The 27,291-nt window shown below is 34.2% G+C and overlaps 2 protein-coding genes across 2 annotated transcripts; one reads left to right on the top strand and one right to left on the bottom strand.

Annotated features, from left to right (window-relative positions):
- Positions 1-212: 212 nt before the first annotated feature.
- CT83 (cancer/testis antigen 83) lies at positions 213-1,559 on the top strand. The gene is made up of 2 exons (XM_025373234.1): positions 213-464; positions 1,237-1,559. The coding sequence occupies exons 1-2, from the start codon at positions 387-389 to the stop codon at positions 1,501-1,503; spliced, it is 345 nt and encodes a 114-aa protein (XP_025229019.1). The 5' UTR covers positions 213-386; the 3' UTR covers positions 1,504-1,559.
- A 230-nt stretch (positions 1,560-1,789) lies between these two features.
- SLC6A14 (solute carrier family 6 member 14) lies at positions 1,790-26,543 on the bottom strand. The gene is made up of 14 exons (XM_025372667.1): positions 26,361-26,543; positions 25,163-25,328; positions 22,030-22,161; positions 20,279-20,440; positions 19,335-19,482; positions 18,074-18,206; positions 16,242-16,382; positions 11,604-11,832; positions 10,093-10,218; positions 8,786-8,904; positions 8,149-8,248; positions 7,763-7,872; positions 5,450-5,617; positions 1,790-4,426 (listed from the first exon to the last, which is right to left on the bottom strand). The coding sequence occupies exons 1-14, from the start codon at positions 26,406-26,408 to the stop codon at positions 4,280-4,282; spliced, it is 1,929 nt and encodes a 642-aa protein (XP_025228452.1). The 5' UTR covers positions 26,409-26,543; the 3' UTR covers positions 1,790-4,279.
- Positions 26,544-27,291: the final 748 nt, after the last annotated feature.

The raw sequence follows: 27,291 nt of genomic DNA, 5'->3' as shown, positions 1-27,291 counted from the left end.
GGTAGGAGCACTTTAAATATTCTCTTTAACCAATCCCTTTAAAGCCTGTCCTTGTACTACGTTTCAGCTTCCCAGAAATCCCAAACTTCCTCACTGTCTTTCACTCTCCTCTCTAAGGACCTGACAGTAACCAGGTGAGCCGCATGGTTTCCTGCAGGGCCGGTTTTTACATCATCTTATTGTGGCGCAGCACTGCCACGTGTGTGCCCTACTGTGAGGTCTCGCGCCCTCAGCAGTACATAAAGCGGGACAACACAGAGCATCCCAGTTGCACCAGGCATCCTGGCCCGAAGTTTTCCAACTCCGGGTGGCTAGAGGCCCACTTCTTTCCAACTTCCAGCTGAGTGGGTCAGTCCCGAGAAGGGAGAAGAGGCCGAAAAGGAACCATGAACGTCTATTTACTCCTAGCGAGCGGCATTCTGTGTGCCTTGATGACTGTCTTCTGGAAATATCGCCGCTTTCAGGTAATGGCGAATGTAAGGGAGATTTGAATTAGATGAAGCTAGATGAGTATATGGACTGGGGAGTGTATATGTAAGACAGTAAAATATAGTAAAATGAGAGGTAAGGGGAGATCACCTCATTTCTCTTTTTCGCTCAAAGGAACCCCAGACTTTTACCCCCTCACTCCCGCAATTCCTGTATTCTGACCAGTGATTCGACAGTTGTGGTCTCTTCTAAAAAGTCCCAAGTCCCTAAGTAATGTGGTCAGCTTTTCACTCATTGGAGAGGAAAGTGCAGTTGTCCGTGCCCATTCCCCACCACCATCTCCCACTTTAAGAATCTTAAGATTCTCTTTCTTCTTTTGCTTCTCCTCCCCTACGTGTCTGTTTGCTAATCTCACCATCTTTATTTTACGGCGCTTTCTGGGCATTCACAAATAATTCGAGTGTCAATGTGGATTTCCTGGTGTTAAAGTCACAAGTGAGGTGCTCTTAGATAAGAGCCAAAGACAGGGTTCATATGTTTACCTACTAGGGTGCTCAGGAAATGTAAGGAAAGGATATGGAACTTTGGCACTAACGACTACTTTTGTTTTTGGTTTTTGTTTTTTTTTTTCTGTTTTTGGAAGAATGTATTTTTGAATTAATGTAGCAATTCAATACATTTTTAATCTCTACATATTAGGGGAAATCAGTTTATTTTTGGTAACCAAGATTAAACAAGTTGTTTTTCGGTAGTTTGGAAATTGCTTAATTCGATAAACCACATATGTATAATTCCCTTCCTTTACAGAGAAACACTGGTGAAATGTCATCAAATTCAACTGCTCTTGCACTAGTAAGACCCTCTTCTACTGGGTTAATTAACAGCAATACAGACAACAATCTTTCAGTCTACGACCTCTCTCGGGATATTTTAAATAATTTCCCACACTCAATAGCCATGCAGAAGCGCATATTGGTAAACCTCACTACGGTGGAAAACAAACTGGTTGAACTGGAACATATTCTAGTCAGCAAGGGTTTCAGAAGTGCATCAGCTCACCGGAAATCCACCTAAAAGCGTACAGGATGTAATGCCAGTGGTGGAAACCATTAAAGACACTTTGAGTAGATTCATTTGATTGTGTGTTTATACTAAATGAATTATTTTTTTAAGAGGGAGTGGATGCCAAGTCAGATACAAAAAAATCCAGATACTTCCCAAATTTCTTATTTATACTTTAAGTAATTGATTCCATATGGCTAAAATATACTTACTGGGGAAGGAATGGAAGCACAATAGTGAAAGAAAAACAGTTCAAAAGTTTCTTAACAATAAAAAAGTGACAGTAAACAAACTATAGTTGAGATATAGTGATTTTAATTTCACTCAACTGTGAAAAAGTTTTCATTAATGGTTCACAATACAATACCATAAATTATCTCCAAGTTTGCATTAAAGTAAGTGGGATTTGATGGAAATGTTTTCCATTATGTGGAACGTTATTTCTTGCCACTGTTGAATATGAGTAATAATAATAAAAACCACCACTGAGCATCCTACAATATGCCAAGCACTCTATTAAGATCTGTGCTTTACACACTTGTGAAGACAGTGACAAAAACTTTTAACTACTCTTTGTGGTCAGCTTTTGAAAAGGATTTCTTTCCCTTCACACTTCCCCCAGTTAGATATTCTTTCATTAAAAATGCCCAAATCTTCCCTGAATTTCAAAAGTCACCTATAGAAAATTGCACACCTTAAATGGCACCAAAACATAGTGGTAGAATGCATGTAACATAATGTGGATTAAAATTAAGGAAAAGTATTTCTAACTTCTTGTTAGCCATCTATTTTCAAATATTATAAAATCTGGTATAACTAAGGAATTAACAATCTCTTGAAGTTTACTAATAGCATTTGACCTGTCTTCAAAGAAAACCCTCAGAATGGGCTGGGCACGGTGGCTCACACCTATAATCTCAGCACTTTGGGTGGCCGAGGTAGACAGATCATTTGAGGTTGGGAGTTCGAGACCAGCCTGGCCAACATGGGGAAACCCTGTCTCTACTAAAAATACAAAAATTAGCTGGTGTGGTGGCGGGCACCTATAGTCCCAGCTACTCAGGAGGCTGAGACAGGAGAATCACTTGAATCCAGAAGGCAGAGGTTGCAGTGAGCTGAGATCATGCCACTGCACTACAGCCTGGGCAACAGAATGAGACTCTGACCCCCAGTCTCCCACCGAAAAATAAAGGAAAAAGAAAAAGAAAACCCTCAGAATGTGAAACACAATTTCAGCTTATACATTCATACATAACTTACAGAGGTGGTTCAATTAGAGGCCTACCTGTTTACCTACCTTCATGTCCCCTCCCCCTAAATAAATTACCAGTATAAATTAAACAAAGGCCTTAATTTCTTACTCCTTTCATCTTCAATCACAAGGAAGATAAAATGTTTTAAAATGTGTAAGAAAAATTATTTCTTCTATCGTCACTCATTTGCCAAGCACAAAAAGCTAGCAGCAGTGTATGTGGTTTTTAAACTTCTTTGGGTCACAGGTTTCCTTGATATTCTGATAAACCTATGGACTCTCTCCCTAGAAAAATGCATGTATATGTACACACAGAAAATGTTCCATATGATTTTGGTTTCATATGTTTCCTGAAGCCTAGGTTAAGAAATTTAAGAATTGATGAAAAGTTCTTTACATAGGTAGGCAGTGTTTATCATCATAGGCTATGATGCTTAAACCAGTTGTCAACAATATATACTCAATAGATAAAGCTCTTAGTGATATATTTAATTATCCTTGGTAAGAAAAGTAGGACACAGGATTTTCTAATTTGGCTTTGCTAATTCTTGGCAAGTTTGACAAGTTTATCTTCCAATAGTATGTAAGTTATCACCTGTAAGTAGTAACTTATTCATGCAAGACAAAAATCACTCTATCAGCCGTGTATTACAATCATAAAATGCTAGAATTGATTAAAGCCATTTTCTCATTAACATTTAAGTCCATATGCTATTTGAAATTAAACCTATATTTCAGAGAGTATAATGAACAACTCTTAATTTTGTGAAACACAATAGAAATTAAATGGGTCATAGTTTTCTTCCAGATTACCTAAGGAAGGAAGATTGTGTATGGGAAAAGAGGTACTCAAAACTCAATTTTCTAGATTTATCACTTACGGGCTGTAGGATCCTTATTTTTCCATCTTATTTCACTTTTTATAACGAACATTAATGACGAAGTTCATATAGAAAACATGAGCTATAACAAATGCACGAAGTTTTTAAACATATTTGGATAGAAAGTATTAAACTACAGTCCTCTTATAGTATATATAGTCCATTTGTCCATATATTTGTCACGTTTCTAATTAAGTGAGGCCGTCAGTTTTAACAGTTTCTTTTAAATGTACTGATTTATTTCCCACCCATATTTGTGGACAAGAAAGATTGTATATTAAGAAAATACAAGTAAATAATATTTTTAAACTTGTGTAATAGAAAATATAACTATTCTCTAAGAAATTAGCTCAAAATAAAGCCTCCAATGTATTAAAAAAGCATATACTATTTACAAAGATATAATTGTGAAATAGAGACAGCTATGTGTGTGTGTGTTATACAGATACATTATCTAAAAAGAAATATAATAAGCACATGGCTGAGCATTGAGATTCACATTTTTATATTGCATTCCTGCTTAAATGTGAAAAAAATCACACCATCATGAACATAGTAAGTACATTTTCCTATTCAGTTAACATACAAATAAATAAGTTTCCCCCATTCTAAAAAAAATCACATTATACAATCCTATATTTTTTTCAATGAGATCTCATTCTGGTTTTCTGCTGCCACTAACGGTAGGTATTTCATGGTCAGCCTCTGTTTTGGGATCTACCATGCCTTTATATCTCTCCCCACGATGTTGTTCCAGGTATGGACCCCAGTTAGAAGCTGGTCTGCAGCAACTTACAAGGCGCTGAAATGCAAAAACAAAAAATCATTGTCTTAGAATTTAAGTGCTACAATCTATAAACAATCTAATATTGAACTGTACTTTCATTTAAATTGTTTCTTTACTAAAAATAAGAATCATAGAAAACTAAAAAGTGATCATCTAAATTCTTAATGCACAGTTTACCAAGAAAAAGGTATAATCAAATGTTGCTAGTTGTTAATAGAAGTATATTCACTACTAAACCAAAATAACTGAGCATGTAAATGATTTCAAAACAAGGTGTGTGAACCCATTAGAGTAACAGAGTGACTACTCTGTACCTTCACTGAATCAGATATTTCTATCCTGGCCTTAGGATGAGGACAAGCTGAGGATCTAAACCAGTGTATAGCTGGGATGTGTTTCAAGAACAAAGGAAATGGGAGTTCCAGGATCAAACCATTGATTTGGATCCATCGTTGTATGGACTTAGAAATTTATTTAAATGTAAGACTCCTGAGCCTACTTTGTCATTGTCCTACTGAGATGTCATGATGAACTTCATACCCCTAGACCTCCATGGAAGAGGGATGACTCAGGCTCTAGATTGGGTTCAAGATATTTACCAGGCTTATTCCAGTATAAAAACACTATTAGGATGTATATTATAGCCAGATGAGGTTTAAAAGTAGTGACTATGGATATAAAGCAAACAGGTCATTTGCTTTGTGACATCTTCAGGGACAACTCAACATAGGTATAGATATCATAGCTGTCATATGCTAAGCACTGTAGCAAGGCCAGAGGATACAGCAACAAATACTACCAGACTTTCCCCACAATGAGCTTATAGTCTAGCATAGAGAAGCACAGCAAATATATAAATACTATAATACCATATTGTGCACTAGTAACGGATGACTGTGTCAGGTATAGAAGTAGCCAAGAGGAAGGAGTAATTAATTGTATTTCATATAATTTCATATTACCACCATGTGAGTAAATTAACCTCCATTTTGATCATACCTACTTTGTATAAAGTATAAACAATTTTAATGCACTCACTTGAAAGATGTTTCCTTTAGCCTGAATTATTTTTATGATAGCCATAATTGGAATCCAAATAATGCAGAAAATAATCATACACCAGCCTAGAGCAACTCCCCAGTCAGGGTATGGAATTGTGCCATAATTAGGTCTATGGAATCGCACCAGTGACCAAATAAATATCGCCTGTCAAAGTTAAATATGCAAAGACAAAGCTAAAGATTAGACGTTATTGCACTGATGATTAGCAATTTGATTCTGTTCCTCAGATGTGATTTATCAAAAATAATTAATATGAAAATATATTCAAATAATTGAAATAATCAGGTAACAAACCAGAAGATAACAATATGGAATGAACCAAAATAAATAACTTTTATTTTTACTTCGAATAAATTTTTCCAAAATTAACACCATCATATATTTATAAATCCAAATACTTGTTCAACATATATTTCAATAAAATACTTGACCATATATCAGATTGAAAGTAAAATAATAACTGAAATTTTCTGTTACTGAGCTTTTCACTTTGATTTATAATAGCATGATTTTATTCTATGCCATAGATTAAATCTACATGCCAGCATATAGATTAATACAATGAGAATGTGAAGTACACTTTAGTGGGCATGCTTTTCTCCTTGCTTAGGAACTGCTTCTATTCTTTCCCATTGCACAAAGCTCCCCTTTTGACACATCAAAAACACATATGCATTTACACACACTATTGATGAGCATTTACCAAAGCACATTTCACTTTCAGCATCTTACTGAGGGAAAAACAAAAAACAAACAAACAAAAATCCTCAATATATGTTTAGGAAATACAGTCAAATCTGAATGTTAAAGATGAACACATTTTAAGGCCAAGTTAAAATAAATCCGAAATGTTGAAGCATTAAAACTAATTAATTAGAAATTGGTAAAGCAAAACAAAACAAAACCCAATAATTATCAAAGAGTTTCCTTAAATTTAGCTGTCTTTGTTTTACTAAAATCAGTGAGAAAACAATAAATAGACCTATAAGTTTAATTTTAAAATTAAATGGCTTAGCTCCATTAATTTAATTACAGTAATTTAAATATATTTCACAGTTAACTATAAATGTACATAACTACAAAAGAATCGATGAGGGATAGGGGAGTCCAATACACATGACTTTATAGAATATAGATGGCAATTTAAATCATTTCATATGTAATACTTTTGCATTTTAAATTAAATTCAAGTGTCAAACTTACATAATCATTGAATATTAGCTTGTTAAGAGATCCAGCTAAACCTTCTAAGTTTACAAGGGGGTTTATTTTATTATGGAGACTTGTGAAATAAAAATATTTAGCATCATTTTCAAAATCTTTTAGCAAAAATATGGAGTATCCAAATATTTTAATTCAGCATTATCTCGTTCCAAACTGCTCACCTTTTGAAAGTGATCTCATAATGTTAAAAAATGTAATCCTCTCTACAAACAAATGTGATGCTTTAGATTTGAAGGAAATCCTGGATATAATTACTTAATGGCCTTTTCTAGGAAAACCTTTAAAGCATGAAGGCAATGAGAACCAAAATAAATCTATGAAGCTTTGACACTGCCTCACCCCACCACCATTATTTCTAGTCCATAATCATTCTCCATCCAGTGTAGTGTTTATTTTGGTGCTCAGCCATTTACTGTCCTGAGATGTTATTTGAAGATTTTAAGTTGATAAGTTATGTCTCTCGAGTAAGACATACTTTTGCTTTACCTCAGCTCCTAAATAGTAATAATTATTGAATTTATTAACATAAACCATTGCCCCTATTGACACAGGTAAGTTTCTTTTACTGCTTTCATCTGTCAAATACCTCCCTCATTAAGAGATAAAATATGGATTAAAATAGGACTGTTGTTTCTCAGCAGTCAGTATATTTAAACTGAATTCTTTAAGGGAGGATCTGGGCCTTATGCATCTTTGTTTTTTCTGTGCCTGGCAGAGAGGTTAGGAATATTATTGATGGCTCAACATATATTTTTAGGGAATGAGCAAATACATGTTTTATTTTCATTTTTTCTATTGATAAATTTTAAATTATTGATAACTTTTACATCCATATGAACCTGTTTATGTTCTCAAATGGTAAATGTTTAAACTGATGGCCTCAGAATAATACTGCAAAGGCATTTTTAATTTAGGCAACTTGGAGGCACCAGCCATAAATACTGCAAAACTTGAAAATCATTCATTTATAAAATTAATTTGCATTTTGTCTTCAATGTGAATTATTAAGTTCATCTTGGAATGTATGTATTATTGAAACCAAGTTCATGGTATATTATTACTTACAATCAAAAGGATAGGCGTAATGACAAACCAGCAAGCTCTCCACCATAGCCAGAATATCCACCTCTTTGCGCCAATCATCATTTCTATATCCTCAATGAATCTGTTCCCTCCTAAAGAAAACAAAGAGTACATTGAGTCCTTGCTTATTATCTTCCAGTAACCATTGTGGCATCAATTATCTTTCTGTGTCTAAACATTTTTCTGTACGACAACAATGAATCATACGCCTGTAATTATTTTTTCATAACATAATTTTGTCCAGTATATTGTACTTTGCTGTTATAATAGTATAAAAATTAATAGTATAATTAGGTAAACATAATGAAAATGAATCAAACTAAACTATTTTAATAAAACTGGAAAATAATTTTATAGTTACTATTTACCATAAATCCAGATGATTCCAACTATCTCCAGTATAGCTGCAATTAAAATGCCCCATCCAGCACAGAAGTGGTCAATCAGATGAACCCAGTAAATTCCAGCCTACCAAAAAAATATTAATTACTTCTAAGTATATTTTAATTGTTTTTATGATTGATGGGATGTTCAAATTGAATCTATTAATTTGATCTTGACATATGCTCCTTCAATTTCCCTTCTGCTAAAATGTGAAAAGCAATGTTTCAAATGTAAACCCAAATGTGACTTTAAATATCTCAAAAATCTTTCAATCTATACTGAGTCACTGGAAAGAAAATAAGTACTTAAATTTGTTGATTATCAGAATGGTATGCAATGTCTGTATGTTCTGAAGTGGCTGTGAGAAATGTAGTTTGTGTTTAAAGTCTATAATCTTATTGTAACTGAGGTAACTGTCCATTATTCGGGCTCCTCATCTGCAAAATAGACTTACCATAAAAGTAGGAATGGAGAAAAATGGGCTAAAACCCAGAAAACCTTGACCCAAGTCAGACCTGGACTTGTCACTAAGCATCATCTTAAGCTTTGGTTTCTTTAGTTAGGTTATAAAGTATGTTACAACTAATATGTTTCTATGAAAAAAAAAATGCTATAGTATACCTGAGTCACACAGACGAGACCAAGGAGAAACAAAACCAAGCAGCAGCCCAAAGTTATGGGAACCCTCATTTTCTTCATCACTTTGGGAAATAAATCTTGGATTGTTGTTGTGATCGTTTCTTCAGAGGGGGAGAAATGACATGTTATATGTCAACTTATTTGCCAATACTGTTAATCACAGAATTCAATGTATGTTAATCAAATTTACAAATATATGTTGAAAATAGACTCTGAGCCCTGTTCCTTGCTTTTAAAAACCCACACGGTTATTTCTTTTGGCAGTCACCACTTGGTTCTGATGAAAATCAAATGCAGCTCTATTTGTTGTTTTTAATCTGCTTTATATGATTTTTCATTGATAGCAAGTGTAAGGTAACAGTCCCCTGTGAGCTGAATTAGTCTAAAAGGATGAATTCTAGTAGGACTTTTAAATAAGGTAAATATTTGAATAAGTGGTGTGGAAACAGAAAGGATTCTAGGTTTAGAAATAAATGTGTTCATGAAATAGGGAACTGGCTAAGAGTAGAAGGATGTGAGAATGAAAATATCAGAGAATATGTTTGAAATTTTCAAGGACTTTGAAAGTCAACCAGAAAAGTCTGGATTTTATCCTATAAATAGAGTAAACTGAAAGTATTGTATGTGAGAGAGTGGTAGGATGAAAATTGTTTCAGAATTTCTCTAGTCTTGTAACCTAGGTAAATCCTTATGTGTTCATAGAAGTATGTGCAAGGATGATCATTGCAGCAGTGTGTGTAATTTTTAAAAAATTGTATATCATTCATATGCCCGTTATTATGTCAACAAAGAGACTGTGATTTAATTAGATCTATATGCCTTTGTATCAATGGGATTCATAATCAATGCAAAAACAACTTTCAGAGTCATATGTATGCTATGAAACTTCACATTTATGTGCAAATTTGAAAATGTATATGCTATGTACAGACACGTATAAAATGTATATAAACATGGACAGAATAACATACACAATCTATGGTAAGAGTTGCTTCTAGAAAAAAAATGTGACTTGTATTAGGAAAAGAAAGACAGAGGACTTCAAATTCACCTGTAACAGTTTATTTTCTTAAAATATCTGAAACAAGTATGATAAAATATTAATGTGTATTCCTTTTGAGTGTCAAGTATTTTTCTGTATTTAAATTTCATTTGAAACAACTTTCAGAAAGATCATTCTGAGATTAACAGCTAGAGGGGGTAATAGGGGTAATAAAAGCACGTTTTCAAATAGAGGAAATGCAAAAGAAATATAAGAGGAATATGTTACCTCTGGAAGTATTACTTACCAATTGAAGCAAACTGAGAATCGAGACCCAAAGTTAAAAGCATGAAAAAAAATAATATGGACCAAAATGGACCACCTGGGAGTTGGGCTAGAGCCTCTGGATAGGCAATGAATGCCAAATCAAAACCTACGAAAAATGTATGATATTTTAAATTATTCAAGAATATTCACATATTCACATATTTAAACATATGTGAATATTTAAACATTTAAACATATTTAAACATTTAAAACATAAAATATTAGAAAAATCTCATCTTATTTGGCAACACAATCCATGACATAATTTTTTTTTACCAACTATTTCACATTCCCTTTTTACAATATTTAATTTGGTTGTTTTGTGATATAATGTGAACATGTGACATGAATTAAGTTAGCAAATAGACTGCAATGTAAATGGTACATTCCTTACATAAGAAAGTTTGTTTTAATAGTTTTATTTAACTTATCTTATTTTTTAAGATTGACAAAGAATAAAAGCTGTCTTAAATTCCAGAAACATAAATTAGTTCACGTTTTCTTAGCCTAGATACTCTAAAAGAATTGCACTATTAAAGAAAGATATATTCAGGGACTAACTTTTGTTTTTAACCTTCTCTCCAAATGTTTACCCAGAATCACTATATGCATATATGCAAAATCGTATGTAATGAAACTATAAATTAAATCTTGTTTTCCATTTGATGTTACCTTTAACATGCTTTTTAATTTTGTGCCAGTTATATTAATTATGTGATTCTCAGTTTTAAGTATTTTTAAGTTTCTTCGACCTCCCAGAGGACTAACTTAGGATTCATGAAAATTAGCTTTTAGTCTAGGCACTATCACTTCCTAAATATTTGACCTTCTGCTAGACATATATGACATTTCTGTGCATCAATCCTCTTCTCTGTAAATGAGGAGCTAGACACTAGATAATCTACAAGATCCCTGACATTCCGTTATGAATCACCAGTCTTTCCATCATATGATACTAACTATAAACAAAATTTTAATGAAGCATCCCTACTTAAAACAACCCTAGTATTTTTTCCCCAGGAATCTGTAGCCAGATAATTAAGCATCCCTAGCTAATATCTGTAAAATTAGGGAGTTCACTAAGATTCCTTTAAAGCTAGACACAACTGGAAACTCAAAGTCACTTGACTCTCTCACCTATATGATGTTCATGTGTTTTAAAAATTCAAACCCAGTAATATAATTGCACAGAGGGAATTTGTATATACATTTTGTTTCTTTTATAATGCATGGGAAGTGCTTAGCAAGGACTAAACAAAATTAAACATCCTATCTTCTTCAGCAATATTTCCCCAATATACTCTTGTTTACATGGATAATCTAAGAATTGTTATATTGTTACAGCAACAAAATTATATAAGATGAAATGAGGAAGAAAATTCAATATTCTAAATCATAACTGTGTTAAGTAAATTTCTATAAATTCTAGTGGAGTTTCATAAGTGAGATACGTTGAATTAATCAAACTTGATAATATATAGTATTATATACCTGATTTTACAACTTGAGAAACTTCCTTTCCAGATATATGGGCCATGTGTCCCAATATAGAAAAAATAGCAAATCCAGCAAACACACTAGTGAGACAGTTTGTCAAACAAACTACAATGGCATCAGAGAAGCAGTTGTTTTTGAACTTATTGTAAGATGATAGAGCAACTAAGCCACCCCAAGCCACTGAAAGGGAGTAAAATATCTGAGTGGCAGCATCTTTCCAGACCTATAAGAGAAAATAATTTAATATTTTAAAACATATACTCAATTTTTATTTGTGTAAATACTTCACATAAGCAAAGAATATATTATTAATAACAATGAAATGAACACCCAAATGCCCACTACTCAGCTTAAGAAATAAAATGTTACAGTCTTTTAAATCCTTTTTGTACCCCTTCCTCATCATTATCACCCTTCTACCCACCAGTGGTAGTTGCTATCCTGACTTTTGTGTTCATAATTTCTTTGTTCTTCTTTACATTTAAGTTTGAATGCTTTGTTTTGGAATTTATAGAAAAGTTATCTTAATGCATGTAAACATATACAACATGCCATTTTTTATTAGGTATTGTGAGATTTATCCATCATCAAGTTGAACTATATAAAATGTCCACTTTGTAATTCAAAAGTGAAAGAATATAAGCAAATTCATTTGGCTAAATTAAATATATGTAGTTTTAATCATTCTTTTCCACTTCTTTTTTGTTTGTTTTTGTTTGTTTGTTTTTGTTTTCGAGACAGAGTCTCTCCTTGTCATCCAGGCTGTAGTGAAGTGGTGAAATCTTGGCTCACTGTAATCTCCGCCAGACAGGTTCAAGCAATTCTTGTGCCTCAGCCTCCCAAGTAGCTGGGATTACAAGCATGCACCACCACACCCGGCTAATTTTTTTGTATTTTTAGTAGAGATGGGGTTTCACCATGTTGGCCAGACTGGTCTGGAACTCCTGACCTCAGGTGATCTGACCGCCTTGGCCTCCCAAAGTGCTAGGATTACAGGCGTGAGCAACCGCGCCTGGCCCTTTTCCACATCTTTATTGCCACACTGCATATGTCACAATTTATCCTTTCTCCTGTTGATGGACATTTAGGTCATTCAGTATGTTGCTATTATGGAGCTGTAAACATTCTTGTACATTCCCCATACGTAGGTGTGGAACTGTGATGCCGAAAAGTATATGCATTCCTCCCTTCCACTAAATCTTGCCAAATTGTTCTTTAAAGGGTCGTACCATTTTGTACTCCCACCAGCTGGCTGTGAGGGTTCCCATTCCTCCACCTACTTGCAAACACTTCATTTTCCATATGATTTGTTTTTTTCTGTGAAATTCCTGGTCATGTGTTTTGCCAGTTTTTGGTTTGGGCTGTCTTACTCCGTTTCTAAAATTCTTGATGTAATTTGGATTCTAATCTTTTGACTATTATATATGTTGATTATTTTTCCTCCCAAATTTGTGAGTTAATTTTGTTTACCTTTTAACATTGTGTCCTTTGATGAACCAAAGTTTTTGTTGTTGGTTTACTGTAGCTGGAGGTATCCATCTTTGACTATATGTATTATCTTTGATCTCTATTACTTTTAAAAAACAGCTTAGCCCAAGGTTATAAAGGTACTATTCTACATTTTCTTCTAAAGGAATTCAAGTTTTGCCTATATTGTTAACTTTTCAATTCACCTAATATTGATATTGTGCATATCAATACGTGTGATATGTGAATGATATGTGAAATTTCCAACTGATGTTGTTTCCTAAGTGGGATATCAATTTTTCAAGGATAATTGATATTATCAATTAAATCAATTAGATATCAATTCTATCAATTGGATTATCATCACTTATTGATCTGCATTGCCACCTCTGCCACATACCAAGTTCCATTTGTTTTTGAATTTATTTCTGAGACTATTATCCTGTTCCACTGGTCTATGTGTTTTTACCTATGCTAACACCTCACTATTTTAATTAGTGTAGCATTTTAAATATTGTTTCATATCTGATAGGACAAGTCCTCTTCACTTCAGATACACCTTGGGGTTTTGGCCTTTTTCTTTTTCAAATAAAATTTAGATCAGTTTTCAAGTTCCATAGAAAACTCTTTTGGGATAGACAGGGGGAGCTGGAAGTGGGTGTGGCAGTCTTGTGTTGTGTAAAAATGCTACTGAATACCATGATGTGTACCTAGGTTGTAGACAAAAGGGAAGAGAAATTCCAAACATAGTTTTAATCTCCGTATCTATTAATCTCATACCAATATACAAGATTATTACATTAGGGATTAGGAAATCGTAATTCAAATTTTATGAATTGGTTGTGTTCAATTGGCTAAAATTGAATCTATGTAAGTCTTAGTTTCATCACTGTAAAATGAGGGAGTTAGAAAAATAATCTTCGCATTGCTGAAGACTCCTCTATCTACAAATTTGTGTGGTTCTCTACTCTCCTGGAGATCTAAATGAAGTTCAGATATTTAAAGGAAAGGAAAGACACCTGATTATGATTCCATGTTTAGAATATATATTGTGAGGAATTTTAAAAAATCTAAGAAAAACAATTGTCATTGCCAGCAAACCCCAAAAAGAAGGAGTTGGGTCATGTTGTGTTGGAGAGTAGAGGGGTGAGAAGATTAAATTGTTTGTCTCACAAGGAGCTTTAGGTTTCACTCTGATTTTTTAAAGATGTTAGAGTCACTGAAACACAGACCAATATAAAAGTGTCATATAAATTTTTCAGAATGATTTCAAGAAACTACAAAACCCAGATATCTTAGGCTTGCAAAAGCCACTAAAAGAATATCAAAGGGGATTTTTAACTAGGCTCAAAGTCATGAGTTTCAAAGAAAATGGTGAATCTGATTCTTAGGGAAAATGCTGCAACTCTAACGAGATAGTATAATATAACAGAAATAATTGAAACAATTGTACATTAGCTCATATTTATATAAAAGCTTACTATTTCCAAGTGCATTAACATAATTTATCTTGTTCAATAGCCTAGCGTGGAGAAGGTGATGAATGCTAAGTTCCATTTTATTTGTTTCTTATTCACCATCCAAAATGGTCTTCAAATTAGGAAGAGATTAACCAACAGGGATAAAAAGAGTGAGGCCCAAGATAAATGAAGAAGCAAATTAGATGTCCTGTGGACACATCAACGTATACTAATCTCCAAGACAACAATAATAAAATTCCATAGATCTAAAATAAGTTAAAGCTATGTGATTAATCATTGAGTGGAAATTATTGAGCACCAAAAAAAGTAACCAAAGACCAAAGATTGGCATTTCAGTTTTCAGAACGGTAATTGTAAATTAAGGACAGATTTCCACGACTAAAAGCTAATACATTTGGCACAGCTTACAAAACAAATTTACAAGAAATAATTACACATCTTCTTGTAAGCATTTAGAGAAGATGGCAATGGTTGGAAATTAGCATGAGTTCCATGAAGAATACTATAGCAAAGTAAAACTAATATCCATTTTGAATAGTACTACTAGCATGGCAGATAATATTAACATAATCTCTCTTGACTTCAACATAAAATTACAGGTTTTTAGTTGAACAGAAGCTTAATGTGTGCTAAGAATGTGATGTGACTAGTAAAAAAGTGAAAGGGCCGGGTGCGGTGGCTCACACCTCGAATCCCAGCACTTTGGGAGGCCAACGCGGGTGGATCGCCTGAGGTCAGGAGTTTGAGACCAGGCTGGCCAACATGATGAAACCCCATCTCTACTAAAAATACAAAAAAATTAGCCAGGCGTGGTGGCACACGCCTGTAATCCCAGCTACTTGGGCGGCTGAGTCAGGAGAATTGCTTGAACCTGGGAGGCAGAGGTTGCAGTGAGCAGAGATTATGCCATTGCACTCCAGCCTGGGCAACAGAGCAAGACTCTGTCTTTAAAAAAAAAAAAAAAAAGAAAAGAGGGAAAGTAGTCTAGGCCATACTAATAGAAGCATACTATCTGTAGTACACTTACTGTTAATACTCTCAGCAGTCAAATTTTAAAAGATGTTATATGCCAGTGATACATTCAGCCATTATCTGAAGGTAAAGTTGAAACAGGGTTACCCAATTCTTATTCATGGCATATGTTTAAGTTTTTCGTATAAGTAACAATTTTGGTTATGGAATGCTTACTCCATGTCAAATTTATGTTTTAACTTCACAATTCACTAGACAAAATTTGATAATATTTTGGGAATATTAAATTTTGAAGAAAATTTAAATGTATATTAGACCATTAAACTTTCAGCAGTAATCTCTAAAGCTACTCTGAGCTTATTCAATAAATCACATAGCCCTAGTCATCAACTTGCAGGTATTTATGCATGAAATATTGTTTTTCAGATTAATAAGTCTGGAATTTTATTGGTCAAGTAGAATCAGTTTATATGAATAAAAATTACTTTTAAAATCCTATTTCTAAAAATTATCTCACTATCAATAAAAGAATATTAATGGCATGTTAAATATTAGCTAAGTCAGACATCCTAGTGGATACAAACTAACAAATTTAACTGTATATTCTTTTGCAAGCTATTACATTACTATATTCATATGGAACCAAAAATGTTTGGCATTTGCTTTTAAGATTTACCTCCTCAGATAATTTGAAATCCAAATTAAGACTCACCTCAGCTTCCCTAAGTTTTGTAAAATTTGACTGTGCTCCAATATAGTATGAAATGCCTTTTGAAGCACCCTCCAGAGTTGCACCTCGTACTAACAGGATGAGTAGGACCACATAGGGAAAAAGAGCTGTAAAATATACCACCTACCAAGAAAAGTAACCAAAAATTAGTAAATTATTTTTTAAATCATGATGTATAATTTTATACAAGTAAAATTATTAGCCAGGTGAGATTAATTAAATAAAATACAGGGGATTTCATAGGGTCTGATGATATACCAAAGTTAGTATAATTTCTTATTTTAGTCCTCACTACTCTCAAGTGATTCATTTCAAAAATACTTTGATGTATTAATCCACATTTCCCAGGTTTATGCTGTAAATAAATAATACATCAGCAGTGATAACTTGGGATCTAAATGGACTGCTCTCATAAATACATCCTTATACATGTCTGAGGAGACTGAATGTCTTCTCTCAGTAAATTACTGCATTGAGGTGAGGAGAGAAATGATTTAAACCCTGCATTGATTAATATATATTCAGTCTTCAAAGAAAAGGAAAATATTTCCTAGCAGATGTTCAAATCCCAGAAAAGCATATTGAAGTGAATACTGGACACCTGTTACTGTTATCCTTACAACTCCCATTAAGAAAGTTTGATAGCACACATACAAGTGCACTGCTTCTGTACTAGATAACACATGGTTCCAGATGAGCAGATTGCCTTTGAGACCAGCTTTGCCTTAATGTGGATAATTTCCTTGATCCGTAGATGTCCTGTGTTTTATAATACATCCAAGGAGATGATTTAAACAAGTCATCCAGAGACCAATAAAAATTAATTACCTGGGTAAATGGACTTCAATGGACTCTTTCAATATTAGCATGAAAAGGAAACCAAGGGTTTAAAAAATGTGGAACTAAAACATTTTGGAAAGTTTTCACTTGATTTGTGATATTCACAGTATTTTTGTAATGTAACAGCATGTCTCATCACAACTTAACATTAACTGAATGTGCTAGATATTGTACTGAGAATACAAAGACAAGATCCCCAGTGATTCCTGTCCTCCACCTTTGAGGAAATATCCATTGACTAGTTGAAAACACATAAACATTTTTTTTCTGGGTATTGTGTAACTGTTCACAGAGAAAATTTCATGTTGTTCTCTTAAATTACCATTATTCTCTCTGAAAGTTTATAAAAGTAAACAATGAAGTGAGAAAATATAACAGAATGTTTTTCAGAAGAGGCCCTTTCACTGAGAGAAAAAGTTCTGTGTCCATTTTGGCAATCTTTAAGAGAATGAATACATAGTTTGTGTGTGTATATAAACATATACATATATATATACACACACACAGACACACACACACATGCACACAAACACACACATTTCTCTCTCTCTCTCTCTCTCTCCAACTGGGGGATTCCTGATACTATTACTCTATACAGAACAAGAATCTAGACTTTCCAAACCATATATTGCAATATATGATTCCATTCAAGATGTTTCTTTATATAGTAGGATAGAAAATTTAATAATATACTCTTAAACCTCAGAATGCTCTATCAGCTAAAAGAGTCCATGTTTTTAGGAAATGTGCACCTCTAGTACTAGTTTTTATTTTGTTTGTTTGTTTTGTATTTAGCAATAACAGAGACCCTATGTGTTTACTTAGAGCTTAAAATAACTATTTAGAAAGCTTTTCACACATTTGAATGCTCCCATTATAGAAGGAAAAAAACATGTTTTTGATAATGTTTGATATTGAACTACAATGAAATTGGAAAGCTGCTATATCACTATCTAATGTGTTTTTCAAGTTACCTTGCCAGAAGACTTGATTCCTTTAAATAGTGCTGCTCCAACTATGAGCCAAGCCAGAAGAAGACAAAGTGCTAAATACCACACAATTACTCCAGTCTCATTCATTCCACTTGACCGTTGGAGCGCCACTTTACTGAAATACATAAGTCATTTTATGATCACAGAATCACTTGACTTAAAGAAAATACATTGAATTTTGTAATACCATTTATCCAGGTGGAAGTTTCATGAATATTGTATCTTATTAATATGTCGAAGTTCGGTGAGCCTTTATTGATAGATACTATCAATATGAAGAGGCACAGATAGTTCATTAAATGGCCAAGCTCTGAATTCAGTTAACCACAGCCAATCCAAAGTTTCAAACCATAGAATAAAAGATCTACTGATTCTTTTAGTTATTACTTTCCTCTATTTCAAGATCTTTTATATAAAGAAATTGACTTTATGTCCGATTATTTTATTTTACTATTACAGTATTTTCTCATGTTAAAATAATGAGGAAAACATTTAAAATTATATTAAATATTTCCTCATTCCATACTTATAGATATCATCAAACTCAAATGATCCTGTTATTCACACTTTTTCCACAGACTTTCTGTAAAATTCCAAGATTCTCACTAGGTACATGCATGAATCTAGGATCTTATTTCTAAGCTTGAAGTTTGAGAACATTTGAAGATCCAAAGTTTAACAGAGTTACAAAGGTCATTAACAGTGAATGAAGAAGAGGTCATTTAGCAGTAGAGTCAACAATATTAGGTAAGGGTAATGGATAGATATAGAGTAAGTAAAGAGATCATTTGAAATTAATGAAAGTAAATATAACACTACATATCTATTCTTACCATATAATGACAACAGTAAACAAAACTGCTGAAGAATTACACTTTTTTAAAAAGCAATATTACTCATCACCTAACGATTTATCATTACAACTTGATCATTGTAGTCTAAACTTTGTATGTGTTTTCTTCAAAGCAATTTCCTAACTCATAGCTAATAAGTGCTTAATAAATCATTACAGTGTTGTGACCATTTAATAACTAATTTATAAAAGACACATTGCTGACTATGAGCTAATTTTGCAGGTAGCTACTAGTCACCTGGGATAGGTAGACATTTAAGTTAAATGAAATATAATTTGTCCTGATTTTCCTTTTTATGTGTTAAGGAAGGGGGGTTGATTAATATTTTGTTGTTTTATATAAATTTTAAGATAACATATGCTTAAAAGTAAATCATCTAGTATACTTACTTCCAATATTGTTCACTGGGAAGCTGCCCTGGCTGATAAATTTCACTGCCATTGATGCAGATAAAATTGTTGATGTCTACCCAGCTTTTATTCATTTGGATGATCTCCTTTATTCCTTTATTCACTGTACTCACATTACAGTGAGTTACTAAAGATAATAAAAAATATAGACATAGACATGTACTTAGTTTTAGAAGATTGCTTTCCTACAAAAAAAAAGTTTTAATGGTAAAATATTTAAATTATCATCAAAATTGTTACTTGAAAAAAGTGGAGTAGAAACCTTACAGATGGAATAAGCTATGTACATTCAGCATCTTAAAATCTTTTCTACTAAACTAGGAGGGATTACAAAACTGTCTACCCTTTTAAGCTGTGATTGTATTTACAGTAACAACAGGTATAGAGTAACAATTGTTTCAGTTGAGGTTTAGTGCGCTAACAAACTTTTGTGTGTAGATTTACCTATCCAACCTATGCATATACACAAATTAAGGCCTTTAAACTTCTCAGTAGCATTAAATATTTATAAATTTATCCTCTGATGTACATAGGTAATTAAAATGGTAATAGCCTACGACATGGATGGTACATTATCCCAAAGATTAGCAACATATGACATGAACAACACCTACTGTCTCCTGAGACACACACAACCATCCTGGATAGTACTTTTCTCCCTTTATCATTTTCTCAGTTTCTCCTCTCCTGCCCAGGACATAGGCCTGAAAGAAGTACTCTTAGGCATGATTTGGCCTTCCTGGCTGCTCTCAGGGATTAACACATTGTATTAATCATTTTTCCGATTATATATGCTATCTTCTGCTTTCACCAGTGACCTTTGGACCATTTAAAATCATACCTAAGTTGCTTAGAGAATGATTTGACCCTTCAAGCTTATAAAAAATATATAAAAGAACTATTTGGTGGTTGACAAATTTTACCTATTGGTGATCTGCTACAGTTTTTATCTGACCACGAAGAACAATTTTTCCATGGTAGTTCACTTTGAAAAGAAGCAAACATGTAGTAAAGACTATAGGCAATTATGACATTGTAATAGATTGTCACAAAAATGGATATCAGGACCATTGTAATTCCCACACCTGGAAAGAAAGAACAATTAAAATAAAAACCAAACTCAAGTGAAATTTATTTTGCTAATTTATAAAAAAACTGATCTCAATTACCACAAAATCTATTTTAAAATAAAAAAGACTATTTCAGGCAGGGTGCGGTGACTCATGCCTATAATCCTAATACTTTTCAAGGCTGAGGAGGGCGGATCACTTGAGGTCAGGAGTTCAAGACGGTTAACATGGTGAAACCCTGTCTCTACTGAAAATACAAAAATCAGCCAGGCGTGGTGGTGCATGCCTGTAGTTCCAGCTACTCGGGAGGCTGAGGCAGGTGAATTGCTTGACCTTGGGAGGTGGAGGTTGCTGTGAGCCGAGATCCACCACTGCACTCCTGCCTGGGCATCAGAGTGAGACTGTGTCTCAAAAATAAATAAATAGATAAATAAATAAATAAAGACTGTTTTAAATGACTTTTTTCCGTTTTCTTTCTGGGAGAGTAGGGGCTAATGTTATCTGAGTAATTTTCTTCTAAATTTAAATTTATTTTTATGATTGGCTTTCTGATGCAGTTTCTCAGTTGATTAGAAAGCGTATTAAGGCCAAGGCCAGAAGACTTGTTGTAAGCACATCAAATTCACATAAACAAAAACCCATGTCTATTACATTTTCTTATTAAGCCTGCAAATTCTTGTCAGATCATGCAAAGTCGACATCTTTAGACAAAAAAAAAAAAAAAAATTCAAAGCTCATATCTTATTTACTCACTGACCAATACAATATTCATCTAGACATCAACATTTTGAAAAGTAGAAAATGAAGCCTCTAAAATAATGACCTGGAGGGATGGTGTACATATATCTAAAACCATGTGTAAAGAAAATTAAATAATTCAGTAACAATCTGAATTTAAATATCCAAAGTTTCCTTAACTAAGTAGTTTCAAAATGCAGTTTAGCATGCTGAATATAACGCCTACGCTTAAAACTAGTTTTTAAGGTAGTTTCTCCACTCTTCCAGAACAATATTCTATTTACCTCACTATGAATTTATTTTTGATGTTGCATTGAAAACAAATAATTTTCAGCAGCTAGCACATACCAAAATGATATTTAATCTTCAGTCAAAAGAGGTAGTTTGATGTTTAATAACAAGGCATTTTTAAGCTTTACCAGCGTCCTATTCTATTAAGAGCATCCAAGAAAAAATAGTGACCTACCCTTCAACTTTTCTGAATGAGGCATTGTAAAAGATATGCAAAGGCAGTAAGACACAGACTACATATGAAGTAGAAAAAAGTTAGAGCCTTTAAACTAGAGCACAAGACTATGTGGTAAAAGAATTCATCAGGTGAAAATGGGAAAATAATGACACCCTTCTAACCATTCTTGGTGTGCTTTCTAACCCTTCCCATTTCTGCAGCCCATGATAAACAGAAATAAAAACATTTGATTTTTTAAATTCTGCAGTGGCATACTGTACAGCGAAACAACAATAATGCATGTTTTCTTTGCCTTAAATTGTCAGAATTTTAAGCAATTTTTTGTTCCTCACAGTGAAGGTAGCTATATGCACAAATATACAAATAACCATGGTGAAGAAAATGCTTTATTACCAACCTTGAAACAATGGAAGAATCCTCCAAACTGAAACTGGACCTAAGCTAGCAAATTGTCCCAGTGAACACTCAAGAAAGAACAAAGGTAAACCAGCCAATGCTAGCATAATTGCATAAGGTATCAAGAAGGCGCCTAAAAAGGATGAGAAAGAATCAAAGCACTATTATAGCTCAGAGTCTTGATGGCACTTTGACAACCAGCATAACATTTTAAAAGCATCCTGATACAGTGGAATCAGACAGTGCTGGGTTTGGGCCTAAAATTCACTACTTTCTATGAATAAGTAGTTGATTTTTTAAACCTTGGATTTCTTGTCTACGAAATGGGGATGCTAGTATTACCAAATGAGGCTGTTGTGATTACTAAAAAGTGTAGAGTATAAAAAGTAAGCCAGAGGAATTGAGCGATCCCAGGCATTGGAACCAGATAGACCTAGGTTGAAATCCTGGCTAGACCATTTACCAGTTATGTGACCTCCAGCAATTTGTCTAACGTCTGAACCTTCGATTCCTTATAAAAGGGGAGAACAATGCCAACTCAGTTTGTGGTAAGGGTTCAAATACAGGGTCTATGTGAAAACACTTGCTAAAATGCCAGGCACATGGCCCATGTTCAACATTGGTTTTCCTCCTTTCTCCTTTAAAGATAAACGGTATATTTTTAAGACTTGGGGTAAAACTGCTAATGTGGCTCAGAGTATAAGTTACTGCAATTAAGTTTATTATTCTCCAAACAGTCACAAGGTTCTTCACTCAGTATTAGTACAAAATGTATTGGTTTTGTTTGAAGACTCTGAACTTTTGAGAAATACTTGTAGTTAACTTTCAATTTCATAAGGAATAATTCTCCCACACTAGACAATTCACCTCGCCCATACTTTTAACCGTTTATCATTTCCTTTTTCTTTCTTTCCACTTTTGAGGCATGGTATTTTTCATTAGAAACCATGCCAAATTATAGGTTGAAGCAAGGGCAGAATATTAAGCTTACTAATAAAACATTCCAGAAGTATTGGCAAAGTTTAATAAAGAATGTGGGGATCAGTGGATAAAAATGGGTTTTCAGATTATATACATTTTATTTACTCATGTTACAGTTTTGCCTCAAGTATTTTTCATATTATGATACTGTAACATCGTACCTAGGAATAACATTTTTTCAACTCTCAAAATGCATTCTACTAAAAATGAGTCTATAAAGTACTTGTTATTTATTCATAGGTAAGTGGTTTACTTTAACACTAACCCTGGAAGTCACTAGACCACAGGGAAAAATATGTTTGTATAAATGTTGCAATACACATACCATCTTTACTACGACTAATAGAAGTTTAAGTCCTATGAATGACAAATATGAAGAAAAAAATTCGGAATATCCCTATTTAACTACAACAATAAACAAGCTTTATCAGCTGAGTGTGAACAGGTATTTTTCTTTAAAAAAGATTATTTTCTTCAGTGTTATACCTGACTTTTCACCTATTATATTATTTTATTATTAATACTATCCATAGATGACAAATTGTTAATATAGTGGCCACAAATTGTCAATACTACAGACCTAGACCTTAAAGTGGTATGACATTTCTCTTTAATAAACTGTTAAAAAGAATATACAGATAAAAATATTTCCAGACTTTAGAAATAACTTTTCAAACCTGACTATATTTTTAAACCTAATTCGCATTTAACAAATTTTAATTTCATTTTCCTCTTCCACTCTTGGATAAAAGAAGAAGGACTGAGAGTGTCTAGATCATCTATTACCCAAATGATGTTATTATAAAAAATTGAAAGCCAATATGGCATATTAAATTTCAGAGGAAATAGTGAAAAATATAATAGCATACAATTAATATTATTTTTTGACTATATTTTCAAAGTTTCTATTAAAACTAGTTTAATATAGTTCCTAAAAATTCATGGCAATTACTGGGCTTATGTATGATGTCAAGGCACAGGGAATTTCTTATTCTAAACATGAGTTACAAGAGGCTCAAAATGATCCAGAATGCTTCTCTTTACCACACTGGACCTTATGACACAGACGGAAATAAAATTGTGATTTCTGATGCATTTTCCAGCTAATATTCGATACCAAGACGACTAAATGACCCAGCTTCTAGATAGGGGAATTCATGCTACTGACACTTAAAGTGTTTAATAAACGGAGTTCCTTTCTTAAGTCTCTGAAGACCACTGTGAATATTTTAATGTAATCAGTTAACAAGAAATGTGATTGAAATATCACCACACAAAATCCTATTATACTAAGAAAAATAATTATAGTGGCACAGTCTCACTGGTACCCAGTTATGAAATATAAGGGCATGCCACCTCTATACTTCTAATAGAACCTGTAATTACAAGTAAATAAAATATGGTGTAAGTGAAAAGTTGTTTGGACATTACTAGAGAATTGTGCAATTCATTTTATTTCCCTTTGTGTGTCACCTCAAAGTTATTTTTCTCTCCTTTTTCTAATTGAGTCTACTCTAATGATCTACAAGGTATACACAGTGGGTTTTTTTTGCAGGAATAAAACATCAATTCTTGAACTAAGTTATTTCATTTTAGAAGGATCTTCTACATAGTCAGTCCAATTTGGAATACATGTAACTCAATATTGCAGCTTAAAATACTAAAACTTTAATTACTTTTTAATCATCTTTTTCCACACTTAAATCACCAAAATGTAATGCATTTAGTTAAGGAAATAATTTATTTGAGCTTCTTAATAGAACTTATTTTTCTGTTTCTTTCTGATTCAGCTATAAATTAAGCAAAGCACAACTTGAGTTTGAACAGATTATCACAGAAACATGCATAAATTTGGAAAAGTATGTCATAGTTGAAGATTACGTGAGATCTCAAATCAGAAGCTTAGAAGTGCTAAAAATAAAGCTTTTATCAAGTTTATGTCTGAGGATTTTGTGAAACTAGCTTTCTAACTTGAGCTAGTAGCTCAGACTAATAATAAATTCAATATGCTTATTTCTCATTCTCCCACTAACCCAAACCATCAACTATCATATGCCTTCCTTCAACTCATAAAACATCCTCAGAGGCCATACAGCACCACACTTAAAACTGAAGGGAAAAGCGGGGGTGGGGGTGGGGGTGAAATAGAATACCTCCACCATTGTTGTACGTCAGATATGGAAATCTCCACACATTTCCTAATCCCACTGCATATCCAACCATAGATAGAAGATAATCCGATTTTTTGGACCAGTTACCACGGTCCTGATTCTCATCATTTTCACCAACATGGAAATTCTCTGATGAAGCCGACACTTTCTGGGGAAGAAAAAATAGCAACAGCTTACCTTTCTACCATTACAAATTCCACAGAAGCATAATTTCACAAATCCATAGAGCAACAGAAAATGGGGGGAAGAAACCCTGAAAACCATAGCTCAGGGGAATGCTTTACAAAGTTGGGAAGATTTCTGCTGATAGCTGCTTTTACTTTACAACATTTACCCCTTAAAATGAGCAAAGTTCTGTAAGTAGATATGTTTAATACTCCATCAGTTGAGATTATCCAAATTTTGGTAAAAATGTTAAATGTGACACCAGTGTGAGACACAAATGAAAGCAGACAAATCAGGTTTGAAATACAAAGGTGTTTGTCACACCAGTGTGAGGGGAAAATGAAACTTGACAAATCAGGTTTCAAATACAAAAGTCTTAAAGATGAATTAGATAAAGTCATTACTATTGATATTGTAGCAGATCTTTGAGCAGGATCAAATGTAGTGTCTTCTGGAAGAAAAAGCAAGAATCTATAAACTTTTCTTATGGTTTGATAGTATTGGATGTATCAAGTTAAGGGTAGTTTAACTTTTCTCTGTCTTACAGATTAAAATCAGTGCCTTTCTAAAAGCCACAGAATAATATGCAGAGACAAATAGTCCTGTCTCAGCAGAGGAAGTAGCTCTGTCTCCACTTGGGAGGGAGAGAAGGGACAGGGGTTCTCTCCCAACCTGCTCACTTCTCTGGGGTATGGAGGGTTCCTTGGGTCAATTAAGAACCGTGTGTACTTTTGTACTTTCCTCTAGCATATGGACACAGTTAGGAGACGGACAGAGAACAGGATTTTGTGGGTACCCCCAAGGCAGAGGATGAGGTGGCCCTAAGTCTTCTAGCTATGAGAGTAAGAGCTTTTCTTTCTTCTCTACTCTATAGGTATGTCTCAGGCACACCTAATAGTTGAACAGAAATGTGGAGCACAAAGAACAGCCACAGAAAGCAAAAACAGACTAGCAACCCCCCTTAAGTTTTCCACTCTCAGGTCCTCCACACCTCCCGCAGCTCCCAGACCCCTACCTCCTTCCCCCTGCACTTGAAGAAACTCGAGCATTTCAACTTGTCCATGGTTCACTCCCTCGGCTGGCTCCGCCTCGCCTCCTCTTGCAGTCTGGCTGAGCTTGACTGGTGGCAGGTGCACACTCCCCTGTTCCTACCTGCCAGAGTGAGTGAGCCACCTTGCCCAGGGGTGGGACCATTTATGAAGAGAAGCTCTCTCCTCCCCCTCCTGGGTGTCCAGTAGTGTCAATTACCGGAAGGGACTAAAGTGAGGCTCTGTTTTTTCCCCAGATAAGCCTACATGTAGCAATCTCCTGCCCCAGCCCTGGGAAAGGGCTGGGCTGCTGGAGAGCAGAGCAGTCTGAGTCGAGATGACTGACAGCCTTTGACTCAGAGCTGTGTAGGTGCGTTTGCAATCTAGCCTCCTTTCCTGGGTCCCCTGTTTCCTCCTAACCTCGCCTCTCAATCTGGTCTCTGTTCTGGGGCCAAGTGCTGATCTGCACACGTGCTGGAGGGAGAAGGGGGCCATTCTGTTCCCCAAAATTCTCCCTAACAGACCATACCACCCTGGGTCCTCAGATTTCCCAAATTTTTGCCCCTGACTAGAAAGCACTTGATTCCCTGGGGCAAATGCTGCTCCCAGAGGAAAAGCCCCTGAATTGGGCACCTTGAAAAGCAGCCATCTGAGATAAGATTACCCACCTGGCTCTGCCTGAAAAAAGCAACCTGGAGCCTATGTCTCAGGCTCCTTTCTCAGCCTTCAGGACAGCTTTGCCTTTTACAGGGATTGCTTTGTATAGTATTTCAAAGAAGCCAAACACAAACAAATTATTGAGCTGGTTTATGGGAAATTCTAACCTTAACAAAGGAGCACTCTCTGTAAGAAAGATAAGGCCTAGAAAGTAAACTATGAGGAAACATCCCAGCTTGACCAGGGAGGAAATAATTATTA

This window comes from Theropithecus gelada, chromosome X, assembly GCF_003255815.1.
Source record: "Theropithecus gelada isolate Dixy chromosome X, Tgel_1.0, whole genome shotgun sequence".
Taxonomy (NCBI): Eukaryota; Metazoa; Chordata; class Mammalia; order Primates; family Cercopithecidae; genus Theropithecus; species Theropithecus gelada.
Note: the sequence above shows the minus strand (reverse complement) of the source record. Positions and strands in the feature narration are given on the sequence as shown.